This window comes from Peromyscus maniculatus, chromosome 4, assembly GCF_049852395.1.
Source record: "Peromyscus maniculatus bairdii isolate BWxNUB_F1_BW_parent chromosome 4, HU_Pman_BW_mat_3.1, whole genome shotgun sequence".
NCBI lineage: Eukaryota > Metazoa > Chordata > Mammalia > Rodentia > Cricetidae > Peromyscus > Peromyscus maniculatus.
The window spans coordinates 4,848,585-4,870,892 of NC_134855.1; the positions used below are offsets into that span (position 1 = coordinate 4,848,585).

Genomic DNA, 22,308 nt, shown 5'->3' on the forward strand with positions numbered 1-22,308 from the left:
CTGGGTGTTGGCCAGCCTTGCTCCCGCTGGTCTCCAACTGGTTGGTAAATGCTGAATAAATGCAGTAAATACGTGTGTGCCCCAGAAGCCAGTGTACAGAAGCGGCCCCGTGAGAAACAGATACGGAGATTAAAAACGTCTCCAAACGCGACATTCCTGGACCTCGGCACCCCTTAGAAAACTGCACGCCAAGCTGCGCAGTAACTTCCCGGGGCGGCGAGGCACGCGCCTGCGCCGACCACTTCCCCCGCCCACTTCGGGCGTGAGGGCCAGTGGGGCGGGGCCTCGGGCGGGGCGGGGCGGCGCCAGAGGGGCGGGCTGAGGAAGGGGCGTGGCTGCCAGGTCGGCCTCCGCCATCCTCTTCCGGGCTCCGCCGGCTGCGCGCGCATCCGCCCCCCTTCTTTTGTGGTCCGGCCCATTGCGAGGGTGACAGGAAACCCTGTGCAGGGAGCGCCGCCATCTTGGACCAGCCCGAGGAAGATCCTGAGGGAGCCGCAGGAGCCGCCGCCGCCGCGACTGCCGCCCGAGCGTCTGCAGCCTCAGGCCAGCCCGCCTTCCTGCTGGGGCCTCGGCCGACGGGTCCCGGCCGCTCTCCCGCCGCGTCCGCACCCCGCTTCCTCGTCCTGACGTCCCCCTCCCGTCCGGAAAGCTGCCCAGCCACCAGCAACCCCCCAGGTAACCGAGGCCTTCGCGGCGGCCGCCCGGCGCCGGCCTCCGGGCCCGGCCCTTCCGAGGGGCGGAGGCGAGCCGGGAGCGAGGCGGGCGGCGTCCCGCACGGGCCCCGCAGGCCGCGGCCAGGCCGGCGGGTCGGCGGAGGGCGCCGGCCTGACAGCGCTCGGTGGGGCGAGCCGTCCCCGCGCCGCCCGCCGTCCCCGCGCCGCCCAGCCCGGCTCGCGCTCCCCGGCCGCAGTCCCGCGCCGAGGCGTGCGGGAAGGGTGTGTTCCCACCGCTGCCCGGCCCGCGGGACGCAGCCGCGGCCTCCGCAGGCCCGGGGCTTCAGGCCACTCCCGCAGTGTTCCCCACGCGTGTCGCCGTCCTGCCACCCACGAGCCCGTGGTGGCAGTCCCACCCCACAGGCCTCATCTCACCCTCCGTACGGAAAGCGGCGCTTGGGCACCTCCAGCCGGCTCCCGTGTCCTCGGGGGCAGCCGGTCTGGAGCCCCGGCTGGGACAGATAGGGTCGCGGGTCTGGTGGCGAGGTCCCGTGGGTCCCCGTGAGGTCCCTGGCCAGCCGGCACGGGGTAGAGCCTCCGCAGCATCGAGAAGAAGGAAGGGGAAAAGTTTGGGGCATCTTGAGCGTTTGAGAAAAGCGGGTGGAATGGGATTGCTTCGAGAGCCTGCACTGCTCCGTGTGCCAGGCACGGGCTAGCCGTCTTCACACATACCTGCCTCGAGTGCCTTTTGAGAGTTTTCGCGTTTGTTAGGAGGGGCGGGGGGCGGACTGAGGCCAGAAGTTGTCAGGTAGCTGAGTAATGACGGCACACACAAACTGGCTTCTCCCCACACTGCCTGGCATATTTTGTACTACACTACGTTCAGCGAGGGTGGAACATACAAGACGTGACCGTTTCAGAGTAGTGGCAACTCAATTCTGTTTTTCCTCTATTTGTTCTGGGTGATATCGGATAACACCCAAAAATCTATCGTGTCAGCCGCTACACTGGCAGATGCTCATTGGAGGAGAGGTGGAGTTGGATTTCCTCTTTACTTGTGAAGAAAGCTGTGTTCTTGGTGGCTGCACAGCCAAGGGTTAGAAACTTGGAAAGTTTACTGTTCTTGGCATGTTGTTCTAACTACCTTTTGTGTAAATGTGATCACTGAGGACGGGTTTGACCCCACGATAATCCAAGCTCCCTTTTCTCCCTTCCTTTCAACAGTTTTTCTCGGGAATTCGCTTTAACTAGGAAGTGGCAGACCGGAATAGGAACCCAAGGCATCGAGACTCCAAAACCTTAACTTACACGTCCTCAGGCATGACCAAGTAAAACTGCCCAAACCAAACTGCCAGTTCCTAGTTATTTAATTGACCCTAAGAAGATAGGCTAACCCCCCAGATTCAGTGTCCTTATTTGTAAAGGGAATAATCATGACCACAATTCAGAGTTATTTCAAAGATTAAATAGGATTTAAAGAAAGCCCTTAATTCCTTGTTTGGCATGTAAGTGCCTCAGTGCCTCTGTATTGCTAGGCATATAAGAGTGTTTAATAGTCTGTTGAATGAAAGGAGTATGGCTTTGGAGTGGACCTGGGCTTAATACTACCTGTCCATTTCATAGTATATAACCATCACTAGATCACTTCTGACCTGGTTTGCTTATTTGTAAAGTGAATTTGTAGGATTAGAGATTTGTTTTATGAAGTAGCTGATTTATATTAGGCACTCAGTAAGTGGATTTATTGTAAAGATGTAAAAACCTTATATTCTAATAGCTACTGAAAATTTCTTGGAATTAAGGATTTTTTTTAAATCTGTTTTCTATTTTTCATGTTAAATTTTATACTTGTAAACTTCAACTTTGCAAAAGAGCTTGGAGGTTTCTTGCTAGTTTTATAGGCATTGTATTTGCATACTCTTAGCAAGACACATAAGAAAAAAATGTTAAAACTAAGCTATTGAGATGTTTATGTCATTAAAAATGTTAGCAATGTGGGGCTGGTAAGATGCTCAGCAGGTAAAGGCTCTTGCTGCCAAGCTTGACAACCTGAGTTGGATTCCAGAACCCATGTAGTGGAAGGAGAGAATGAATTTCTGCTTGTTACCCTCTGACATCCACATGTGTGCACGTGTGCACACACATGCACACAAAACAAATAGCTGTGAAAAAAGCTGTGGCAGGAGACAGTCCATAGTACTAGATTATATATAAGAGATACTGTACTTCATTTTCTTTTCCTTTTCCTTTTTTCCGGGACAGGGTTTCTCCGTGTAGTTTTGATGCCTGTCCTGGATCTCACTCTGTAGACCTGGCTGGCCCCGAACTCACAGAGATCCGCCTGGCTCTGCCTCCCGAGTGCTGGGATTAAAGGCGTGTGCCACCACTGCCTGCTTGAGATACTGTATTTCAAACTTTTTAAAGTTTGTGAAATAAAGCAGTATATTGAGTATCAGTTTAATGAGCATTAATATCATATTACCCAGTGTCTGCAGTATAAATAGTTTTATTCTAGCTATACACAGCTCCTCCCATACTCAGCTGATTCTCAGACACATCATTAGTAACATTTTTTCTCTTATAATCCTTTCAAATGCAGGTTTCATAGGTTTTTGGTTAAGTACTTTTAGGGAAAAGAGGGTGCAGAATTGGAATACTTTATTTCTTATTCATAGCATACTATCATTAGTGGGAAAGTTTTGTCTTTTTGGACATTTTTAAGCACTCGGGTATTTTTTTAAATTTATTTACATTAATTTACACAAAAGTGTATCCTTAAATGACTTGTGGAAAGTTGGTCTTAGAAATGGACAGGTTGTTTTCAGAGGTTATAATACTATTATGGAAAGGAAATTGACCATTTGATTAGATTATTAGATTAACTATGGAAGTTTTATGTCCACCTGGCTGACAAGTTGAGTAACATTCCACTTCAGGGGCTTCTAGCAAGAATGCATCCATTATTCTTGAGTTCCTTGAAGGCAAAAACAATGTTACTCCTTTTTTTGATTATTGTTAAAACCTTTTGTAGTGGTTTGTGCTTAGTAGATACTAGGTGTTTTCATATTGTTGGTGTCGGAATCACAAAAGTAGTCTTGTCTCCAGTAACAAAATGCATAAATAAAAGCCTAAAACTAGAGAGTGATAGTAAAGACTTGAGATCACCAGCAGTATTTAGTGGGCTGCTTTCCCCTGCTGTTGAATTAGTTGTGTACAGATTGTGTAGTAACCTGAGGGATAGACTACAATAGCTATAGAACAGTGAATGACAGTGTATAAACAAACACAGAAGGAGTTCAAATGCCCTTTATTATTGGGTGCTTTGTTTTTTTACTCTGAGGTCTATACCAGCACCTTTAAAACTAGTCATTTGGGGCCAAAGAGAGACATCTCAGTAGATAAAAGCACTTGCTGCTCTTGCAGATGACCCAGGTTCCAGTCCCAGCACCCACATGGCGCTCACAACCATCCATAACTCCATTTTTTAAGGAATCTGATACCCTTCTCGATCTCTGTGCCCACCAGACATTCAGGTGGTGCACGTACTATACATGCAGGCAAAATGTTCATATTCGTAGAATAAATTTTAAAAAAATTAGTCATTTATATAGCTTAGGAAGGGATCTGATTTTGTTTGGCACAACAATGACTAACATGTAATACATGTTTGGTAACCATTTAGCTATGAATGTATTGACTCGGGAATATATATGATGTCATTAAGTGAAAAGAACATGCTGCATGTTTCTTTTTTGTTCATCCAGACAGGTAATTGCCACCACCATCCAACTGTGTTGCATGTCTTAATGCATTGGTATATTTCATCTGGGTGTTTTTTTTTTTGTTTTTTTTTTTTTTTTTTTTTGTTTTTTATTTTCTCAAGACAAGGTTTCTCTATAGTCCTGGCTGTCCTGGAACTCACTATGTAGACCATGCTGGCCTTGAACTCAGAGATTCACCTGCCTTTGCCTCCTGAGTACTGGGATTAAAGGTGTGTGCCACCGCTGCCTGGCAGTATATTACATTTTCAAATAAAGCTTTCATATCTCCTTAATATAGGTACGTTTTATATTGAGATAAAATTGAGAAATCCTTTGTTAAAGCAACATTAAGCATGCTTAATATTTAAAAGTGGCTACTTGAATACATAAGTGCAACAATTACCAGTGCTTATGGGGCATTTTGTGAAGATTTCTTTTGATAGCCAAGGACAGTTATGTGTCCACTTTTGCACATCTCCAATACGTTAGTTAAGTAGAGAACATCATGCTCTTTGGAGTCATACCTCTGGGCTCAAGTTCTTGGTCTGCTATTTACTAACTTTAGAACATTGGCCAAAGTAGTGAATTTCTCCAAATCTCAAGTTCTTCAATTTCAGCAAGAAAATAATAGCTTTACAGAGTTGTGGGAATTAAGAATTAGTATATGGAAATGTAACAGATCATTGTATGATTTATTCTGAAGTCTTCCTTCTCAGTGTTAACAGTAGATAAATAATAAATCAATATTACTAATTATCTGTAGTAGTAGTTTCTTAAATCTGTGCATACTCCAAATGTACTTATTTAATATTTCTTATTCAGAGTGTTACATTACAAGCAAAGGAATGAAGGTCTGTACCTTAAAGCATCGTGCTTCCTGGTACATAATCACGTGGAGGAGGTAGGGTGGTGCTGTTTTTAAAAGGGAATTTCTGTTGTTAACAGTGCTGGATATAGTATAGACTTGTCCCAAACTGTCTGAGCTAGACATACTACTTTCTTCTTGAGATCATTTCCTCATTTGTAAAATGAGGATACTAGTAGCTGTTTTATAAGGACAGCAGTAAAGATGAAGTCACGCTTAAGAGCATTGCCTGGTAATTATTAAGTAAATGGAAACTCTGGCAGTTGTGTAGTTTACATATTGGTCATCACATGTTTAATGGTGCTTGTTGTTGGAAAGGCAGCATTCTCTGTTTTTTTCTTTAAAAAACCAAAGGCATCAAAGGAGGTCTTAATGTCAGCTATATCCAAATAATTTTTATTTAAAAAAAAAAATGAAACAAAGGGTGGCATTTCCTGTAGTCATAGTACTCAGAAGGCTGAGGCAGGAGAATTATAAATGGATGATGAAGTGAGTCCTAGGCAAGCTTGGATGATATGAGACACTGTTTCACAGAATAAAACGGGAAGAAAATGCATTTTCATGATACAAGTTCTAGAATATTGCCAAGCTTTTCTTTTTTTAAATGAGTGGAAATTGTAGCATTGAGTGGACTTGCGCTTTCAGCGTGAACTAGAACAGTTTCTGCTCATATCCTCACCTCCTCTGCCTTTGACCTTTGAGCTTTTAAAGCAAACTTGCCCTTAAATAACAGGACGTTTTTCCTCTTTTCAAAGCTAGACAAAAATATTTTGTTTACTTAATCAGTAGCATGCTATATGTTCAAGAGGTGAGGTTGAGAAAGCCTTTGTCTGAGCAGTGGTCAGTGTAGCCCCAAGCATGTAGCTCTGCTGTAAATACATGACTTTGGATAAACAAACTATGGGATTATTTAAAGTTTACCAGTTTCTGATTTTTGTATAAGAAGTTTTCTGCCTTTGTCTACAGAAATGAATAAAATTAGTGTTATTTGTTGTTGTTGTTTGTTTTTTTTTTTTTTTTTTTGTTTTTTTTTTTTTTTTTTTTTGGAGACAATGTCTCCTGTAGCTCAGGCTATCCTCAGGTTCATTATGTAGCTGAGGATGATCTTGACCTTCTGACCTGACTCTCTTTTCTACCTGAATGGTGGATTTATAGGCTTATGCCACTGGGTCTTGTTTATGCTAGTCAGACACTCTCAGTTGAGGTACATGCCCAGCACTGTTTCCCTGCTTCTGCCTACCTAGGCTTTTTATTTGTAATTGTAAAGGAAACCTGAGCTGAGAAATGAGTGTGGTGAAGAAGAAACAGCTTTGGTGTTCATTCTGAAGTATTTGGAAAACTACTATATTAATGTTTATTATTTAAAAACATTCTCAACATTCATCATTTCAGTTGATATTTAGAGAATGCTATGTGTGACAGCCGGCATGTACACAAATTGCCCAACCAGAATTGAGTTACAGTTTTGTGATTGCTCCTAGAACACTTGAAGTTAGTTGGCTTTGGGACTGTTTAAATGCCATAATTTCTGGGTGTTGTGTTCTGGAGCTTGAAGCTAGGGCCTTGTGCATGTTAACCATGCATTCAAAACTAAAGTATATATTAGTGTTATATATATAGGCCCTATAATTTTTTTTAATCTATCTATCTGTCTGTCTCCTTCCCTTCATCAATCTGTTTGAGACAGAGCTTCTCTGCATAGGCCCAGCTGTCCTGAACTCACTATGTAGAATAGGCTGGCGTCAAACTCAGAGATCTGCCTGCCTCTGTCTCCTTAGTGCTGGATTTTAACATAATAAAATAGAAGGAGGTCAAGTATGAATGTAAAATTTTAGTCAGAAGAGGGGAAGAAGATAGGAAAATCAAGGGGAAGAGTGCAAGAGAAACTAATTCAGAGGTGACCAAATGATTGCTTTGGAAAGGAATGTTAGGAATTAAAAACATTAGAGGAAAAGAATACTGTTTCCATACAGAAAAGAAATTAAGAATTTAATAACCTTGAAAATTCATTCATTTGGGGTCCCCTCATAATTAGTAGCTGGTTCAGAGATCTGGTAAATAATTTAGATCAAGGTTTAACCTTGAGGCCAACCGTGTTTTTGTTTGTTTTGCTTTGTTTCTCTGTGTATCCTTGGCTGTCCTGGAATCATTCTGTAGAGTAGGCTGGCCTTTAACTGAGGTATCTACCTGCCTCTGCTTCCTGAGTGCTGAGATTAAAGGCCTGTGCCACCACCCTGGTTAAGGCCAAGTTCATTTTAAAGCTTGAGTCCCAGTAGCATCTGGAAACGGGGTAAAAGTTAGTGTTTAGGTTCCTGGCTAATCTAACTAGAAAAACTCCTCCAGAAAGAACTGGTTAAGGGAGTTTTCTATGATATGGAGGACTGATTATAAATGTGTCCCAACATGCTTTGTGGATTGGGAGCAAGGTATGAACTTGTGCTGAGTGTTGTCTGGACAGCAGAGACAACCATGTTAGGTGCACTTTACTTTTCTGCATTTAAGGATTTCTTTCCCTTGATTATTTACCTATTGCAGATGTTCTTCTGGTAGGTTTAATTTGATTTTGTTGAAATTTTATTTGAAATACAGAATAAAGTTTTAATGAGTCACAAAATATTCATTAAAAACACTAGAAAGCAAACATTTTGAACAGTTAATAAGTCTCATATGTATGATTTTTGTCTTTGCTTGGCTGAAAAAAAATAAATTCACTAGATGTTATTATTGGTATTAGAATGTGTTTCTCTAGAACCTAGCATAGTGTTAGATACATTAAGGCACTTATGTGAGTTATTTGGGAAGATTTTTGTTCTTGAGATATAGGTTACTTTATTGTCCAGACTGACCTCAAAAGCCTGGATTCAAATAATCCTTCAGTCTCCTGAGTATCAGCTGGGACTAATGTGCATGCCATTGTGCCTTTAAGATTAAAAGTTATTACAAGTAGGAAAGAAATTAAATTTTTAAGGTTAAGTCTACCTGAGGACTAAGGAGTAAGCTGTGATCTTTGGAAGTATCTTAATGTATAAGCTTTTGCATTTCATAAGTGTAAATGTAGCTTTAGAGCATTATTTCTCAACTCCTAGAATGGTATACAGAAGGCACTTCATGTGTTTTTAATAATTAAATAATGTATTGAGTTGAGCTATGTGAAATTGCCAGTAATGTTCCCTTTTTAAAAGTCTATAGGAACAACAACTTCAAGGGATTCGATCTAATTTTGGCATCCGTTTGATTTGGATTACATGCTTGTTCTTTCTTTAGACTTTAGACTCTTTGCTAAGTATTGATTTAAAGTAGAGGACGAAGTTATTTTGTATTTATGTTAGTGGTTACTTTTGATGCCATAGCTTATTTGATCAGTTGGCAGGGAGAAGGAACTGTTGAATGATGTTTGACTTATATTTATAAAGATTCTCTTCTTTGAAAAATTTCCAGAATATTTGTTTTTGGATATTTTCTAAAGTGAAACTTTTGGAGTGTTTTGGAACACATTTTTTTTTTCATATTTTTGTGGATAACGTGAGAATATTTAAGTAACATTTATTTGAGAGAGAATTTGTGATCAGTTTGGGAATTTTACTGACTTGAATCAAAATTTTGTGTAGTCAGTGTGCTTTCTTAATATGTGTAATATATTTAAAGGATGTGTGGATGAATGTATGTTTGCAATGTATCTGCCTTTTGAAAGGGCGGCAGTAATAGGTTTAGATAACTTGTGTGTACTTTTTTCTGAAGTAACATAGTTTTCTTTGTTTTTAGTGCCACCATGGCAACTGCACCATACAACTACTCTTACATCTTTAAGTATATTATTATTGGTAAGTTTATTAAACTTGTATGCTTGTCCTCCAAAGAAAGTTAACACATGAAACATTTATACACCAGTACTTAAACATACTGCTGCAGAAGTATATGATTTTCTGACTTCAGAAGTAAAACTTTTTGATGAAAATAAATATGCCTTTTGCATCATGACCCTGGGTATTTCTCTAGTCTTTTTGGGCACTAGTGAAATGATGGTGATTGTTCTTTAGGGCTACCTCCAAACTTGTTAGTGTTGGAGATGATATTAATTTCCTGCTAGTGTTGAAATAACCCAATGCCATAAAAATTTTCAAGTCCCCCTGTATTCCAATTGGTAGAGAACACTGTTTGATTCAGAATCAGAGTGTTTTTGTCTCCTTTACATGTCTAGACTTTGCTCTAATTGGCTTAACACTGTTTATCCATGAATGTTTCTGGAGTAAGAGGTGAGAGCCCAGGTGCTGGGTGGGTTGTGTGCTGGTGGTAGAACTACGAACCTGCCGGGCTGTGGGTCTGACTTGACCTCCAGTTTGGAAAACAAAAACTAAACAAGCCATACATGTATAAAAGGCCCATGTCTTTTGCTTTGATGTCAAGTTTGTGTAGCCTTGTGAGATGGCATCTCCTGTAATGTAGAGGTAAAACAGGAGACATAATGAGCCAAGCTTCCAGAATTTAATTTATTACTTCTTTCTCTTTGCCCTTGGGATAGTTCATTTGTATAGCCCAACGGGGTGTACTTGGGGTACCCAACTGGAAGCAGTTCAAACTAAAAAAAGTCCCATTACATTAATTTTTCTGTCACAAGTCATGTTCAACTTGTTGGCTATTTACTAAACAGTAATTTACAACCAAACTCTATCCTTCTAAAAGTTAGGATAGTCTGTTCGTCTTTTGAATTCATTATAAAGGAGGGAGATGCGGGTGCTTCAAATGGTCAGACACCTGGGATGTGTGTAATATGTCCACTGCAGCAGTAACTACATGGGGTTATAAGAGTAAAAATTGAGAAATAGAATTGCCACCTGAAACATTGTCTTTTTTTAAACAGGGGATATGGGAGTAGGAAAGTCTTGCTTGCTTCATCAATTTACAGAAAAAAAATGTAAGTTCAATATAAAAGGTAAAAAAGATGAGTAGCTTACTTTATTGTCACGTTCTCTACATTTTAAAATGTGTTATTTTCAGTATACTTGATGCATTTCATAATAACCTGTCTTCATATTTACACTTGGGAAAGTGCTATGATTTTTTTTTCCTAAAGTTTGATTTTAAAGATTTATTGTGTGTGTGTGTGTGTGTGTGTGTGTGTGTGTGTGTGTGTGTGTGTGTGTGTGAGAGAGAGAGAGAGAGAGAGAGAGAGAGAGAGAGAGAGAGAGAGAGAATATGAATGAATATATGTGTGTGTAGGGTTGTGTGCATGTGAAGGTGGCCTTGGAGCTCAGACAGCAGATCCTCTGGAGCAGGAGTGAGTTACAGGTAGTCGTGAGCCATCTTGATGTGGGTGCTGAGAACCAAACTGGGTTTGTCTACAAGAGCAGTTTGAACTTGTAACTGCTGAACCATCTCTCTGGCCCAAGTGCCATAAATTTTTTAATAGGTACAGATAAAATGCAGTATTACTACCAGCATGTTTATATGTTGGTTTAAATGCATGATGTGTGATTAGATTTGCTTTGATCTTTATTTATTTTTAAAGACAGGCTCTCACTGTTTTGCTCTGCTCTGCTCTGACTGGCCTGGACTAGACTCTGTAGACCAAACCGTACTCTAATTCAAAGAGATCTTGCCTACCTTTGTCTCCTGAGTGTTGGGATTAAAGATGTGCACTACCATGGCAGACTGTTTTGATTTCCTGGTAGTACAAATGTAGAATTTATTTTTAAAAGTATGTAGAATGTTAAATTTAAATAACCTCATTTTTTTCTACTTTAAATGTATCCTTTAAACGTTTTTTTATTTATGTGGGTGTATGCACATGCATGCATGTGTGTGTGTTTGTATGTATGTATGTGTATGCCATAACTGGTAACCACAGAGACCAGAAGAGAGTGTTGGATCAGTTGTGAGTTGTTAGTGATGCAGGGAACTGGACTCCAGTCCTCTGAAAGGACAGCAAATGTTTTTAACCACTGTGACATCTCTCCAGCTCCCCACCCCCAAAATGTATTATCGCAAGAAACTTTTTTTTTTGCACTGTATATATCATTTATTCACAGTAATTAGTAGTTTTAGAATACTTAATAGAATTCTTTCTGTTTTTATGACTGGCTGAGATTTAGAGTACAGTTTTTATCTTACGGTGCAGAAAGAGGCCATATGTTGTAATTGATAAGCTAAATATAATTGGGATTACGGCATTTTTGTGCTGCTTACCACAAAAGTTTTCTGAAATTTGGATATTTTCATTTCTCCAATAGTTATGGCTGACTGTCCTCACACAATTGGTGTTGAATTTGGTACAAGAATAATTGAAGTTAGTGGCCAAAAAATCAAACTGCAGATCTGGGACACGGCAGGACAGGAACGGTTCAGAGCTGTCACACGGAGCTACTACAGAGGAGCTGCGGGCGCACTCATGGTGTATGACATCACCAGGTAAGGTGATGGCACACTTGGGAGTAGACCTCCACTTTCGCCAGTATGGCTTCCTTCTTACAGATTTAGGCTTTTTTTAGTTTGTAATCAGGTGACTAAGCAATTTATTTGGGTTTTATGGGTTCTCCTCTAAAGCTGTGAAAAACTTAAATAACATGCTGATTTTCTTTACCTGAAGTTGGTTAAAGAAAGACCATGGAGATAATGGGGGGACTGAGAGAAGAACACAGTCTGAGAAGCAGCATCAGCTGTCTGCAGAGAGGCGGCTTTATATGAAACTGACCTCAGGGAAGGCAGGTCAGCATGGAGGAATTGCTATATTCAGTCTCTGTGTTAAAATTGACACCAACTGCAAAGAGGCCAAGTGAGGAGTGAAATATTTAGTTTTGTTATGGAAGCATGATAGACTGGAACAGATCCTGTGTTCTTTTTTGATAGATAGGACTTTTTTGACTTTTAGGTAATGGTTTATGTATAATATTTGCTTCATTCATTTTCTACCATGTGTTGAAGTGACCTAAGCACTGTACCAGGATTCAGTTGTGACACCATGGCTATTTCTGGAAACTGAGAGCATTTGACATGAAGTCACAGCACAGGAATATATATAAAGGTTTGACTCTGGAGCACGTAGCAAACTGGCACTTCCTAGACCTGAACAGTTGTCTGCTGTAAGTTAGAAATGAACTGGTCGTCTTTCATGATGATGCGTGGTGCCAGTCAGAAGCACCCCTAAGAAAGAAGAGTCCCTCCTGAGGAGGTAGAGATAAGTGAGTGGGACCAAATGACAGCTGGAGATTGTTCCATCTGGGAAAAAGTTTTACGCCATCTCATCTTGAAGAGTCAGAGAGTACCTGAGCATATGAAGACTCTGAGACCTTTACTGTAAAGGAATCCCTTGTTGGGTAACTTTGTTGACTTTTGACATTCTTGAAAATGCTACCTCAGAATATTGATAGGGACCAATTATAATTATAGTACAGAAAGCCTCAGTAAATTATCAGAAAACAGGAAAACAAGCCTTAGTTCCCTTCACTCTACAGGTCAGTAGTTACAGTTGGTAACATGACCAAAAAATGGTCTTGTGGGGAGACTGTAATAACCTACTGTTGTGCAGAACTGCCTTATTGTGAATTACGACTGCATTCCTGAAGACTGAACATGATTAAGAATCCCATACATTATGCTTAAAATGCAGTTTGTTCTCCTTTTACACGTATTTTTTAGGTATAGTAATACTATGATAAAGTTGATGTGTATTCAAGTGATCTAAAGCACTTTATGGAGCAGCAGAACTGTCCATCAGCTGAAGGAATGGGCACACATCAGGTGCTGTATCCACACAGTGAGCTGTTTGAGCTGTATGTAAAGGATGCCTGGTACATGCTCTATGGAAGTGTAAAAGGCCCTTATGAGTCTGGATTTATCTAGAATAGGCAAACTCAGAGGCAGGAAGAAGATTGTAAGGGCATAGGCAGGTATGCCTATTGGGCACTAGAGTTTTCTTTTGGGGTTCTGTGAATGTTCTAGAATGTGATAGTGGTGATACTAAAAGTAAATTGTATTTTTAAAGGGTTTATGGTGATTTATTGTATCTCAATATAATTACTGAAAAGTGAAATTTTAAGTGTTAGGTTTGTAGGTAGTAGAGTCATGACACTATTTTCTACCAATTTTTTCTATTGATCCTTGACATTTTGCAACTTAGAAGTTCCTGCTTTAATTATATCTTTTAGCTTTGGCATTAACAGCAACTGTTACAAGGCACTTTCCTAAATTGACAGTGGAACTTATCCTGTTGGTTGTTTTGCCAAACAGCCAGGATGCAGTTAATACCTCAGTGCATGGATTCTGAAGTGAAGAAGTAGAGCGCTGACGGCCTAATCCAGAGGCTGTCTGTGTTTGGATTTATTCACTGTGGTAGGGCCAACTGAACTAGTGCAGGTGACACGGTCCTTTTTTTTTTTTTTTTTTTTGGTTTTTCGAGACAGTTTCACTGTGTATCCCTGACTGTTTTGGAACTCACTCTGTAGCAGGCTAGCCTCGAACTCACAGAGATCTGCCTGCCTCTGCCTCCTGAGTGCTGGGATTAAAGGTGTGCGCCACCACTGCTTGGCTGACACTGCTTTTTAAACTTGCTCAGATGAAGTAGAAGAATGTTTCAGTCTGAATCTGCAGATTATTTAACTGCTGTAAATAAGAGTTATGAAGTGTAAACTAACTTTCTGGTAGCTGAGGGCCTGAATTTCTAGATGAATGTATTAAATGCCTTTTTAAAGTTTTTTGATCTGTGCATTGGCTTACTCCCAATTAGTAAACTGGGCATGGTTCCTACATGCCTGTAATTCCAGCATTTAGGAGGTAGAGGCAGGTGGATCATGAGTTGGAAGCCAGCCTGGGAAACACTATCTGAAAAAGAAAGGAAAAGGACAATTTGGAAAAGATGAATTATGTACTAATTTAGTATGACTGTCTTTTATTTCTGCCTGAAAAATTATAATTTGAAGGTAGATACAGAAATATTTTTTCCTCAGTATATTTTTGGCTAGACATTTTGGTATTTTTCTCCATTTTGTGATTGAAAAATATGGATGATTTCAAGGAATGTTAGTTTTGACTAAATTGCAAGTCATGATTCTCAATTTTGTATGTTCCTTGCTTGTATATCAGTGTGTTTATGTGTATGCTTTTAAATACTTGTGTTAGCATTAGTATAGTTGGATATTGAGCTACTTAAAAACAATGAGTTTATGGCCAGGTAGGATGGCACACACCTGTAATCCAGGACCTGGGAGGGTTGAGATAAAGTTGGCTGTCTAGGAGAGGGAAGATGACTCAGACTACATAGTGTAACCTTGTTTCAAAAAGCAAAACAAAGTGTGGCTAGATTTCTTTAGAGTTATGTTGGTTCTGTTTTACAGTCATTCTCTGGAGTAACTATCTGGTCAAAGTAGAAATACTTGTAGTTGGATCTTCCAATTAAAGTGTTTGCTTGCATGTATTTTGAGACAAGGTCTCACTGTAGTACAAGCTGATCTGGAATTCATTTATGGCCATGATGGCCTTGAACTCACGTCACTTCTGCATTGCCCCTGCTTTTTAATTGCTGGGATTACAAGTGTGTGACACATCATATCTGGCTGTCTTCTTTTTTCTGTATAAATGGCAATTGTAATTTTAATTTTAATTTTTACAGAAGAAGTACATATAACCACTTAAGCAGCTGGTTGACAGATGCAAGGAATCTCACCAATCCAAACACTGTAAGTCACCACCTCACTGTATAAGAAATTTAAAATCAGTCAACCCAAACAGGCAAGCCCTTTTTTACTGGTGAGCTTTTGTTATTTGGGTACTATAAATAAGAGACCATTCCCTCATTCATTCATATTTTCTTTGGTGCTAGAGATCCAGGCTTCATGTATGCTAAGCAGATGATCTGCCATGAAACTATGTTCGGAGCCCCAAGTATCTATCTATCTATCTATCTATCTATCTATCTATCTATCTATCTATCTATCTATCTATGTTTGTTTCTTTCTTTCTTTCTTTCTTTCTTTCTTTCTTTCTTTCTTTCTTTCTTTCTTTCTTTCTTTCTTTCTTTCTTTCTTTCTTTCTTTCTTTCTTTCTCTCTTTGTTCCTTTCTTTGTTTCTTTCTTTCTCTCTTCTCTCTTCTCTTTCATTTATTTATTTATTTTTTCATTAATTTATTTATTCGAGGCAGGGTTTCTCTGTGTAACAGCCCTGGCTTTCCTGGAACTCATTCTGTAGACCAGGCTGGCCTCAAACTCACAGAGATCTGTCTGCCTCTGCCTCCCGAGTGCTGGGATTAAAGGCCTTTATTTTATTCTTAAGCTCATTGAATAAAACTTTTTTCAGTTCTAGTTGTTTCCAAGTTTTCCATTTTATTATACTTGTTATGTTTGGATCTGAAAAAAAAAGCTATGAATGAAGTGGCACTCTCAGTTGGAGATGTTTTAATCTGAAATTATAATTTAAGAAGCATTTGCATTAAGTTTGTGAAATACTACCATTGGAGGAAACTGAGCAAGGGCTCTCTTATGATTTTTTTTTTATAATTGCATATGAATCTTAATTATCTGAATAAAACGTCAATTTAGGGATTCCACTTACTTGAAGTAATTATAACTTGTAAATCAGACTGAGAAGACAGTGACATGTTCAAGGACAGCGACTATACTAGACTCCACAGCATTCAAAGTTAGACATTGTCTCTGGTCCTCAAGGGGTTAGTGTCCAGCAGAGAGAGAACTTTCAGGTTTACAGACACGTCTCAAATCTGCTGAAATCTGATGAATTAGAAATGCATTGAATGGTGCAGTGCCAGTGAGCAGGTCGGGCAGGACCTTCTGGAGAAACCAGCGTTGCAGGCATCAGGGGTGTCTGAGGGTCCCTGGAGGGTGTTGCAGGAACTTGGGAGGTCAGGTCTCTCACTTCTCTCTGCACCTCCTGCATGTGGTAAGAGGCCCATTTGTGTCGAGTCTAAGGCTTCATCTCCATTCATACTAAACTCACTCTTGCTGTGTATACAGACCTTTGGATAAATGTACATGCTTTCTGTGATAGCTAAGAACTGAAAGCAGTCCCATTGCCTACAGACAGGTGGACAGCAAACAGTTTGGTGCGTCCACACTAGAATACCCCTTGGCACACGGAGGAAGGAATTGTGACAACAGCATCTGCTCTAATGACTTAGGAGAATTTGGCTGAGTTTAAAAAGTCTCAAAAGTCTAGATATTCTGTGAGTCCATTGACATATTTCAAAGTGACAGCATTGTAGATTGATGGAGAACAAATTAGTGGTGGCCAGGGGTTGGTTGGTGATGGGGTGGGTGGTGATATAGCTGAAGAAACAGCACAGAACAGTTTCTTGGTGATGATGTGATAGTTCTGTGCCCTGACTGTGGTGACACCATGTAACTGTGGTGACACCATGTAACTGGTGACACTGCACAGAACCCCTCGTGGATACAGCCACAACACACAAGTCAGTTTTCCAGCTTTGTGAGTGAGTAGACTGTGGCTCCATAAGTTGTAGCCATTGAAGAGTACTGGTAAAAGGGCATCACACATCATGGTTGTAGCTTGCCAAGTCTAGTTGTTTTTCCCCCAAGTAAACTGTTAAAAATTCATTACAAAATTCATTGTAGAGGGCCCATGGAAATGTAGTGAGCCACGTCTTTTCAGTTTATACCCTTTAAAATCTAACCATATCTTCAAAAAGAAGAAAAATGTCTTGAAGCCCAGTTCAAACTATTGTTTTCTATGAAATTGCCTTTGGTTTTGAAATAAAAGTGATGTATTTCTTGTGGTTGTTAGTCTTTAGTGCTCTTTGTTGTTAGCCGACTATAGCCTCTCAGATGGGCAGTGAAGTCTGTAGGTTGACATGTAGTTGGGAAAGAGGAAAGAAGAAAACCCACTTCCTGAGGAGGGTGCCGGTAGGGTGGAGTGCTGGGGATTAGAGCCAGAGCTCTGTGCCTTCTAGGTCAGTGCTCTGCCCACACTCCAGGTAACTGTCTTATAATGGCCCTATACGAGGCTTGATTTTTTTTTTAATTGATTTTTTATTGTTCAGTGACTATGAACTGTATATGAGCATTATTTTCCCTTCTCAGTAGTCACTGGCTCTTTAAAGAATGTTCTTTGTTGTACAAGTTAACTTGTATGGAAATGATTGATACTCAGGAAAGATTAGTTCACTGGACCCAGACATTTGAAAGTGGAAGAAAGAGCCATGCACAAATTTTATGTACAAAAAATGTTGAGGAGCCCCCCTTTTGTTGAAATCATTGATTCCTAACCCTTTGTTTCCCCAGGCTACCTTTATTGTCTTTAATTTTAACAGAATTTTACTCATATAGGTGACTCCAAAGTAGACAATAGGGTGTGATATTTTACCCAGGATTTGAACCTGTTGCATATGTACCCCATTCCCAGCTTTTCCACACAGACACAAACATTGGTGATGAGTTGCCAGAAGTTTCTACCTCTCCTGGGATAGTGTCAGCTAGGACAGTGTTGTCTCTAGGTTACAGCTTGCCTTCTCTTAGGGTTCTAAGGCCCTTTTTGCCAACTCTCTTTGCCATAATTGCATTTAAGGGAAGATAATTATTGTTCTCCGGAAGGAATTGAACTAGTGGTCTTTAAGCTTCCTCCGGGTCCCAGAATCTTTTGAGAATCTGAAAGCCACAAACCTTCTCCAGGGAATGATCATGTTTGTGTTACTTTTGTAATTAATTCCAGGGCATTCTTACTAATATTATTTTTTGGCCTAGACCAGGTATGAACAAACTGGCTTGTGGGCCATATTCACTTAATAGCTTATCTTTGAATGGTTTGCTTTTCTGTTTTTAAGGGATCTGTAACATTAAAAACAATATTCAAGGCTGGGTGGTGGTGCTGCACACCTTTAATCCCAGTATTCAGGAGGCAGAGGCAGGTGGATCTCTGTGAGTTCCAGGCTAGCCTGGTCTACAGAGCAAGTTCCAGGACAGCCAGGGCTGTTACACAGAGAAACTCTTGTTTCAAAAATCAAAAAACAAAACACTCCACCAATGTTCAACAAAAGCTGTTGGAGAACACAAACCTGAAAATACACCTTTTCTCTTCACAGCAGTTTGTCAATCCCTGGCCTAGTTTGCTGCCAGAGTCCTTTCTAGTGCAGACCTTTATGGGTCTGCAGTCCAGGGTACTTAGGGCTCCTTTTTCCCTACGGTCAGGACTTTTGTATTTGAGAATTTTAATCGTTATTTGTGTTCTAAGTTTTCTTTTGTTCACAAACTAGGTAATAATTCTCATAGGAAATAAAGCAGACTTGGAAGCACAGAGAGATGTTACCTATGAAGAAGCCAAACAGTTTGCTGAAGAAAACGGTAGGTTTAAGACAATGTTCATCCTTGGGAAAGTATTAAAGGGAAGGTGATTTTGATCATACAAGTTATTGGATAGTTTTTTCCTTTTTTTTTAGTGTAGACTGGAACTCTCAATGAGGAAATCCGGTGTTTGTTTCTATGATGCATGTTAGTAGTGGTGCAGCTACTGAATGACCAGTACAGCTCTGCCCCTGCCTCCGACGGGGGCTTCTTCCCAAGTACTGTGGCGGCAGTACTGACAGTTGCAGGGGGCCTTGTCACATGTGACTGGGGAGTGCTCTTGGCAGTCTGCAATGTCCTCATGATAGTCTCCATTTTATTTTTAGGCTTATTGTTCCTTGAAGCAAGTGCAAAAACGTAAGTATGGCTAGAATGTAGATCATGTTTTCAGTTAGATGCAGGTTCTGAGTAGAACCATGTGCTGTGTAAGTGGATGGCCTCTGTAGACATGCGTGTGAATTGAACTGTGCAGCGAGGCTGTGCAGTGCCATGGCAGGAAGAGCAGTAAGCAGATGTGAAGTTCTTTACTTAGAGGGTTGTACCTTACTGTGCCCGTTGGTAACCCGGGTTAATAAATGAAACTGCTTACATTTCACAAGTGTTTGACTTTCACAGCTGAGGTTGGCCAACATGCTCACCCAGCACTTGTGATCACTTTAAGAAATGGTTCAAGGACATACTCAGTGACTGATGAGACCCAGAGACCATTTCTGATCGTCCTTGGAGTCCCCGCATTGATCCCAGCACTGCCATAGTCCTCCTGGATCACACCAGGCAAGGGCAGACCAACCTGTTTGTGTTTACTTAACCTCTGCCGTCAGTCCCAAGAGAACTGAAGTGTGACCATGATTAAGCACAACTATGTCACCGTCCATTTCATGATAAAAATAGCATTGTTTCCACATGGCTGTTTATAGAGTGGAAAGCCTGGGATCCTGTCCTCCGCAGTATGTTTGGTGAGAACATGCTCTCATCTGAAGTGGCCATCCCAACTGTCATGTGATATGCAGCGTAGCACTGCAGGAGTAGAAGACTAAATATGCCAATGAGCTTAGACTAGCTCAGTGCTGTGTTGTGTGCTTACCACCAAAGCCATTTCCCATCCTGTTCTCTTAGCTCAGTTTTTGGTAATCTCTTATTAGATGACAGTGGCTAAGTGGAAGACATCATGGCGGTTCACTAAAGGTTAGCAGAAGGTCAGTGTAAATGCCTTATGTTTTCTAGAAAGCTGTGGGTTGTGAATAAAGTTGTTGATTGCCTCTTAGGGGAGAGAATGTAGAAGATGCTTTTCTTGAGGCTGCCAAGAAAATCTATCAGAACATTCAGGACGGAAGCCTGGATCTGAATGCTGCCGAGTCTGGTGTACAACACAAACCCTCAGCCCCGCAGGGAGGACGGCTAACCAGTGAACCCCAGCCCCAGAGAGAAGGCTGTGGCTGCTAGTGACCTCTTTGCTCTGGCCCTTCATTTGACCTTTCACATCTGTCTGTTGGAAGCAGTACTTTTTACTGCCTCCTTGTCTTCTGTACATCTTACTGGGTTTAATTGAAAAAAGAAAAAACAACTCTTGTAAAAACAGTTTAACAATACTAAACTGCTAAACAACTAGATGTAATCAGGTTATCAAAGGCAAGTAGAGTAATAATCTCTCCTGCATGGTAAATCTAGACTTCCCCCTTTGATTGTCCTTGTGATAGGTTTGTTACCAATATAGGATTTCAACTGAGCACTGACGCGGACTCGATTTTTACCTTCCCCTCTGGCGAGGCTTTGTCTCACTCACTGTACGGTTTAAATTTGATCTCTTCAGCCTTCTCCCTCGCATCTTTAAACTGTTCAAGTATGTCTGTTGTAGCCAGAAAGTTCATTGCTGTGAAATGACTTCCAATTGTAAAGAAAAGGGGGTCTGCAACTGCTTTTGTTTTTTGTTGCATAAATTCCCTGTTGTAGGGGTGGCATTTTTCTTGATGGGGTTTGCTTCTGTCTTAGCCTTGCACAGGGAAAAAAATACCCATTTATCTTTTCTTGTGCTTAATTAATAGCTTTATCTTTTTTTTCACATCATTTTATCCTTTTCTCTTTAACAGAAAGTAAATATGTATAAAATTTGAAGGAACCTAAACTAACAATACCTTCTGTGTATATTATTTTAATGAAGAAAATAAATTGATTACTGGCATTGGAACAGTATAAAATACCAGTTTGTACAGTGTGATCTCTATGTGACCATGTTACTCTCTTCCGTTTCACACGAGGAAATAGACACAACTGCAGTTTCACACGTAACACCGGCTCCACTCGTTGGTGCCGGCAGTGTTTGGGGACAGACTTAATGCTGAAAAGAGCTCCTGGCATCAGCGGAAACACTAGCGGATTCTGTCCCGTCTTTGCACTGTGGCTTACCTGCCGATTTTCTTAACTGTTCTTGTGTAATCAACAATGTGCTAACCTGCTTTTCTTTTTGTAAACATTTTGTGTTACAGGCTGCATTCTTGCCTTACTGTATAGAAAAAGGAAGAAGGCTGGGTCTAATATTGCACATTTTAAGCTTTTATACCTTTATCTTGGAATGGTCAACTTCTGGACCAGATAGCCAGAACCACAGGTCTGCTGTTAAGGGATTTTAAATTGTGCATTTTTAACACTATGGTGAAATAATTTAATACGATCCCTTGTGCTCATAGGATGAGGGGCTATTTTATGTCTTGTTGGCGGAAACTGTTTAGTAAGAGGGAATGCTGACAGGAAGTTAGTGCTCTGCACTGGGTGGTCTGGCCACAAAAAGAACACCTCGCAAGAGAAACCATCCTTTAGACGGCATCTGCTTTACTCAGTTCTTCACTCTTGGTTGGTTTCTAGCAGAGTTGAAAGTGGCTGGGGATCAAGAGGTCATTGGAAGTGCAGCCAGGGAAGCCCAAGCAAGTCACATAAAAATGCTGTCAGCTCAATGCTGTGTTTAACATTCACATTTTAAATCCCTTTACCAGACACTAATGTAAAGTACATCTTCTGGACTATAAACATGCGGTAGTTCCAGAGTTTTGTATAGTTGATGTTAAATAAAAGCCAAAACTGGAATGTGCAGAAAATAGGGTTCGGTTTCTTTGTGGATTCACCTTTTGTCTTTGTTTAACTTCAAGGATTCCTGGAATCGATTGGTATATTCTGTTAAAGACTTAGAGCAATCCATTTGCTTAAACTATTATATCACAAGGGATTTGCCCAGGGACCATGACCTGCTGGTGTGTGTATATATCTACAAAAACAAAACAAATCACCCATCAAGATAGAAGGTGGTAGCAATCACAAACTAAAGACTTTGGCTTCTTTAGGTACAATGCCCTGACTCTCAGTTACAGTGGGTCTTGATTGTTTCTGTGACAGATTTATTCAGACTGCTGTACTCTTCATTTGATGTAACAAAATGCTATTATCTAAATATTTGTAAATAAAGTACCTGTATCTAGATTAAACTGAACGTAGTTGCATTATTTTTGAGCTGTAAAGACTTTCTTCAGATGAATATTTGGGTATGAACTGTCAAGGTTTTATTGCAGCATTGTGCTTTAGTGTATGGTGAGGTCTGTGTAGCTCATAAAACTAATTGAGCTGCAGTCCCATCCCTGTATATTATCATCCCTGTATCGTTGAGGCCAGCACGTTGGTGGTTAATAGTGTTCTCCCTTTACTGCACGTGGGGCCAAATTCCATTTACATGTGTAACTGCTGTG

General features: G+C 40.7%; 1 protein-coding gene across 3 annotated transcripts; it reads left to right on the forward strand.

The window, feature by feature from the left end:
• The first annotated feature begins 541 nt into the window (after nucleotides 1-541).
• Rab14 (RAB14, member RAS oncogene family) lies at nucleotides 542-22,050 on the forward strand. Of its 3 annotated transcripts, XM_076568796.1 has the most exons (9): nucleotides 1,877-1,981; nucleotides 5,237-5,315; nucleotides 9,042-9,100; nucleotides 10,138-10,191; nucleotides 11,507-11,684; nucleotides 14,881-14,947; nucleotides 18,490-18,577; nucleotides 18,904-18,934; nucleotides 19,843-22,050. In XM_076568796.1, exons 2-9 carry the CDS (start codon nucleotides 5,260-5,262, stop codon nucleotides 20,018-20,020), a joined length of 711 nt encoding a protein of 236 aa, XP_076424911.1. In that variant the 5' UTR covers nucleotides 1,877-1,981; nucleotides 5,237-5,259; the 3' UTR covers nucleotides 20,021-22,050. The 3 variants fall into 3 exon arrangements, with proteins under 3 accessions (XP_006988805.1, XP_076424911.1, XP_076424909.1); XM_006988743.3 differs by lacking the exons at nucleotides 1,877-1,981; nucleotides 5,237-5,315 and adding an exon at nucleotides 542-675; XM_076568794.1 differs by lacking the exon at nucleotides 1,877-1,981 and having other exon boundaries at nucleotides 5,190-5,315.
• Nucleotides 22,051-22,308: the final 258 nt, after the last annotated feature.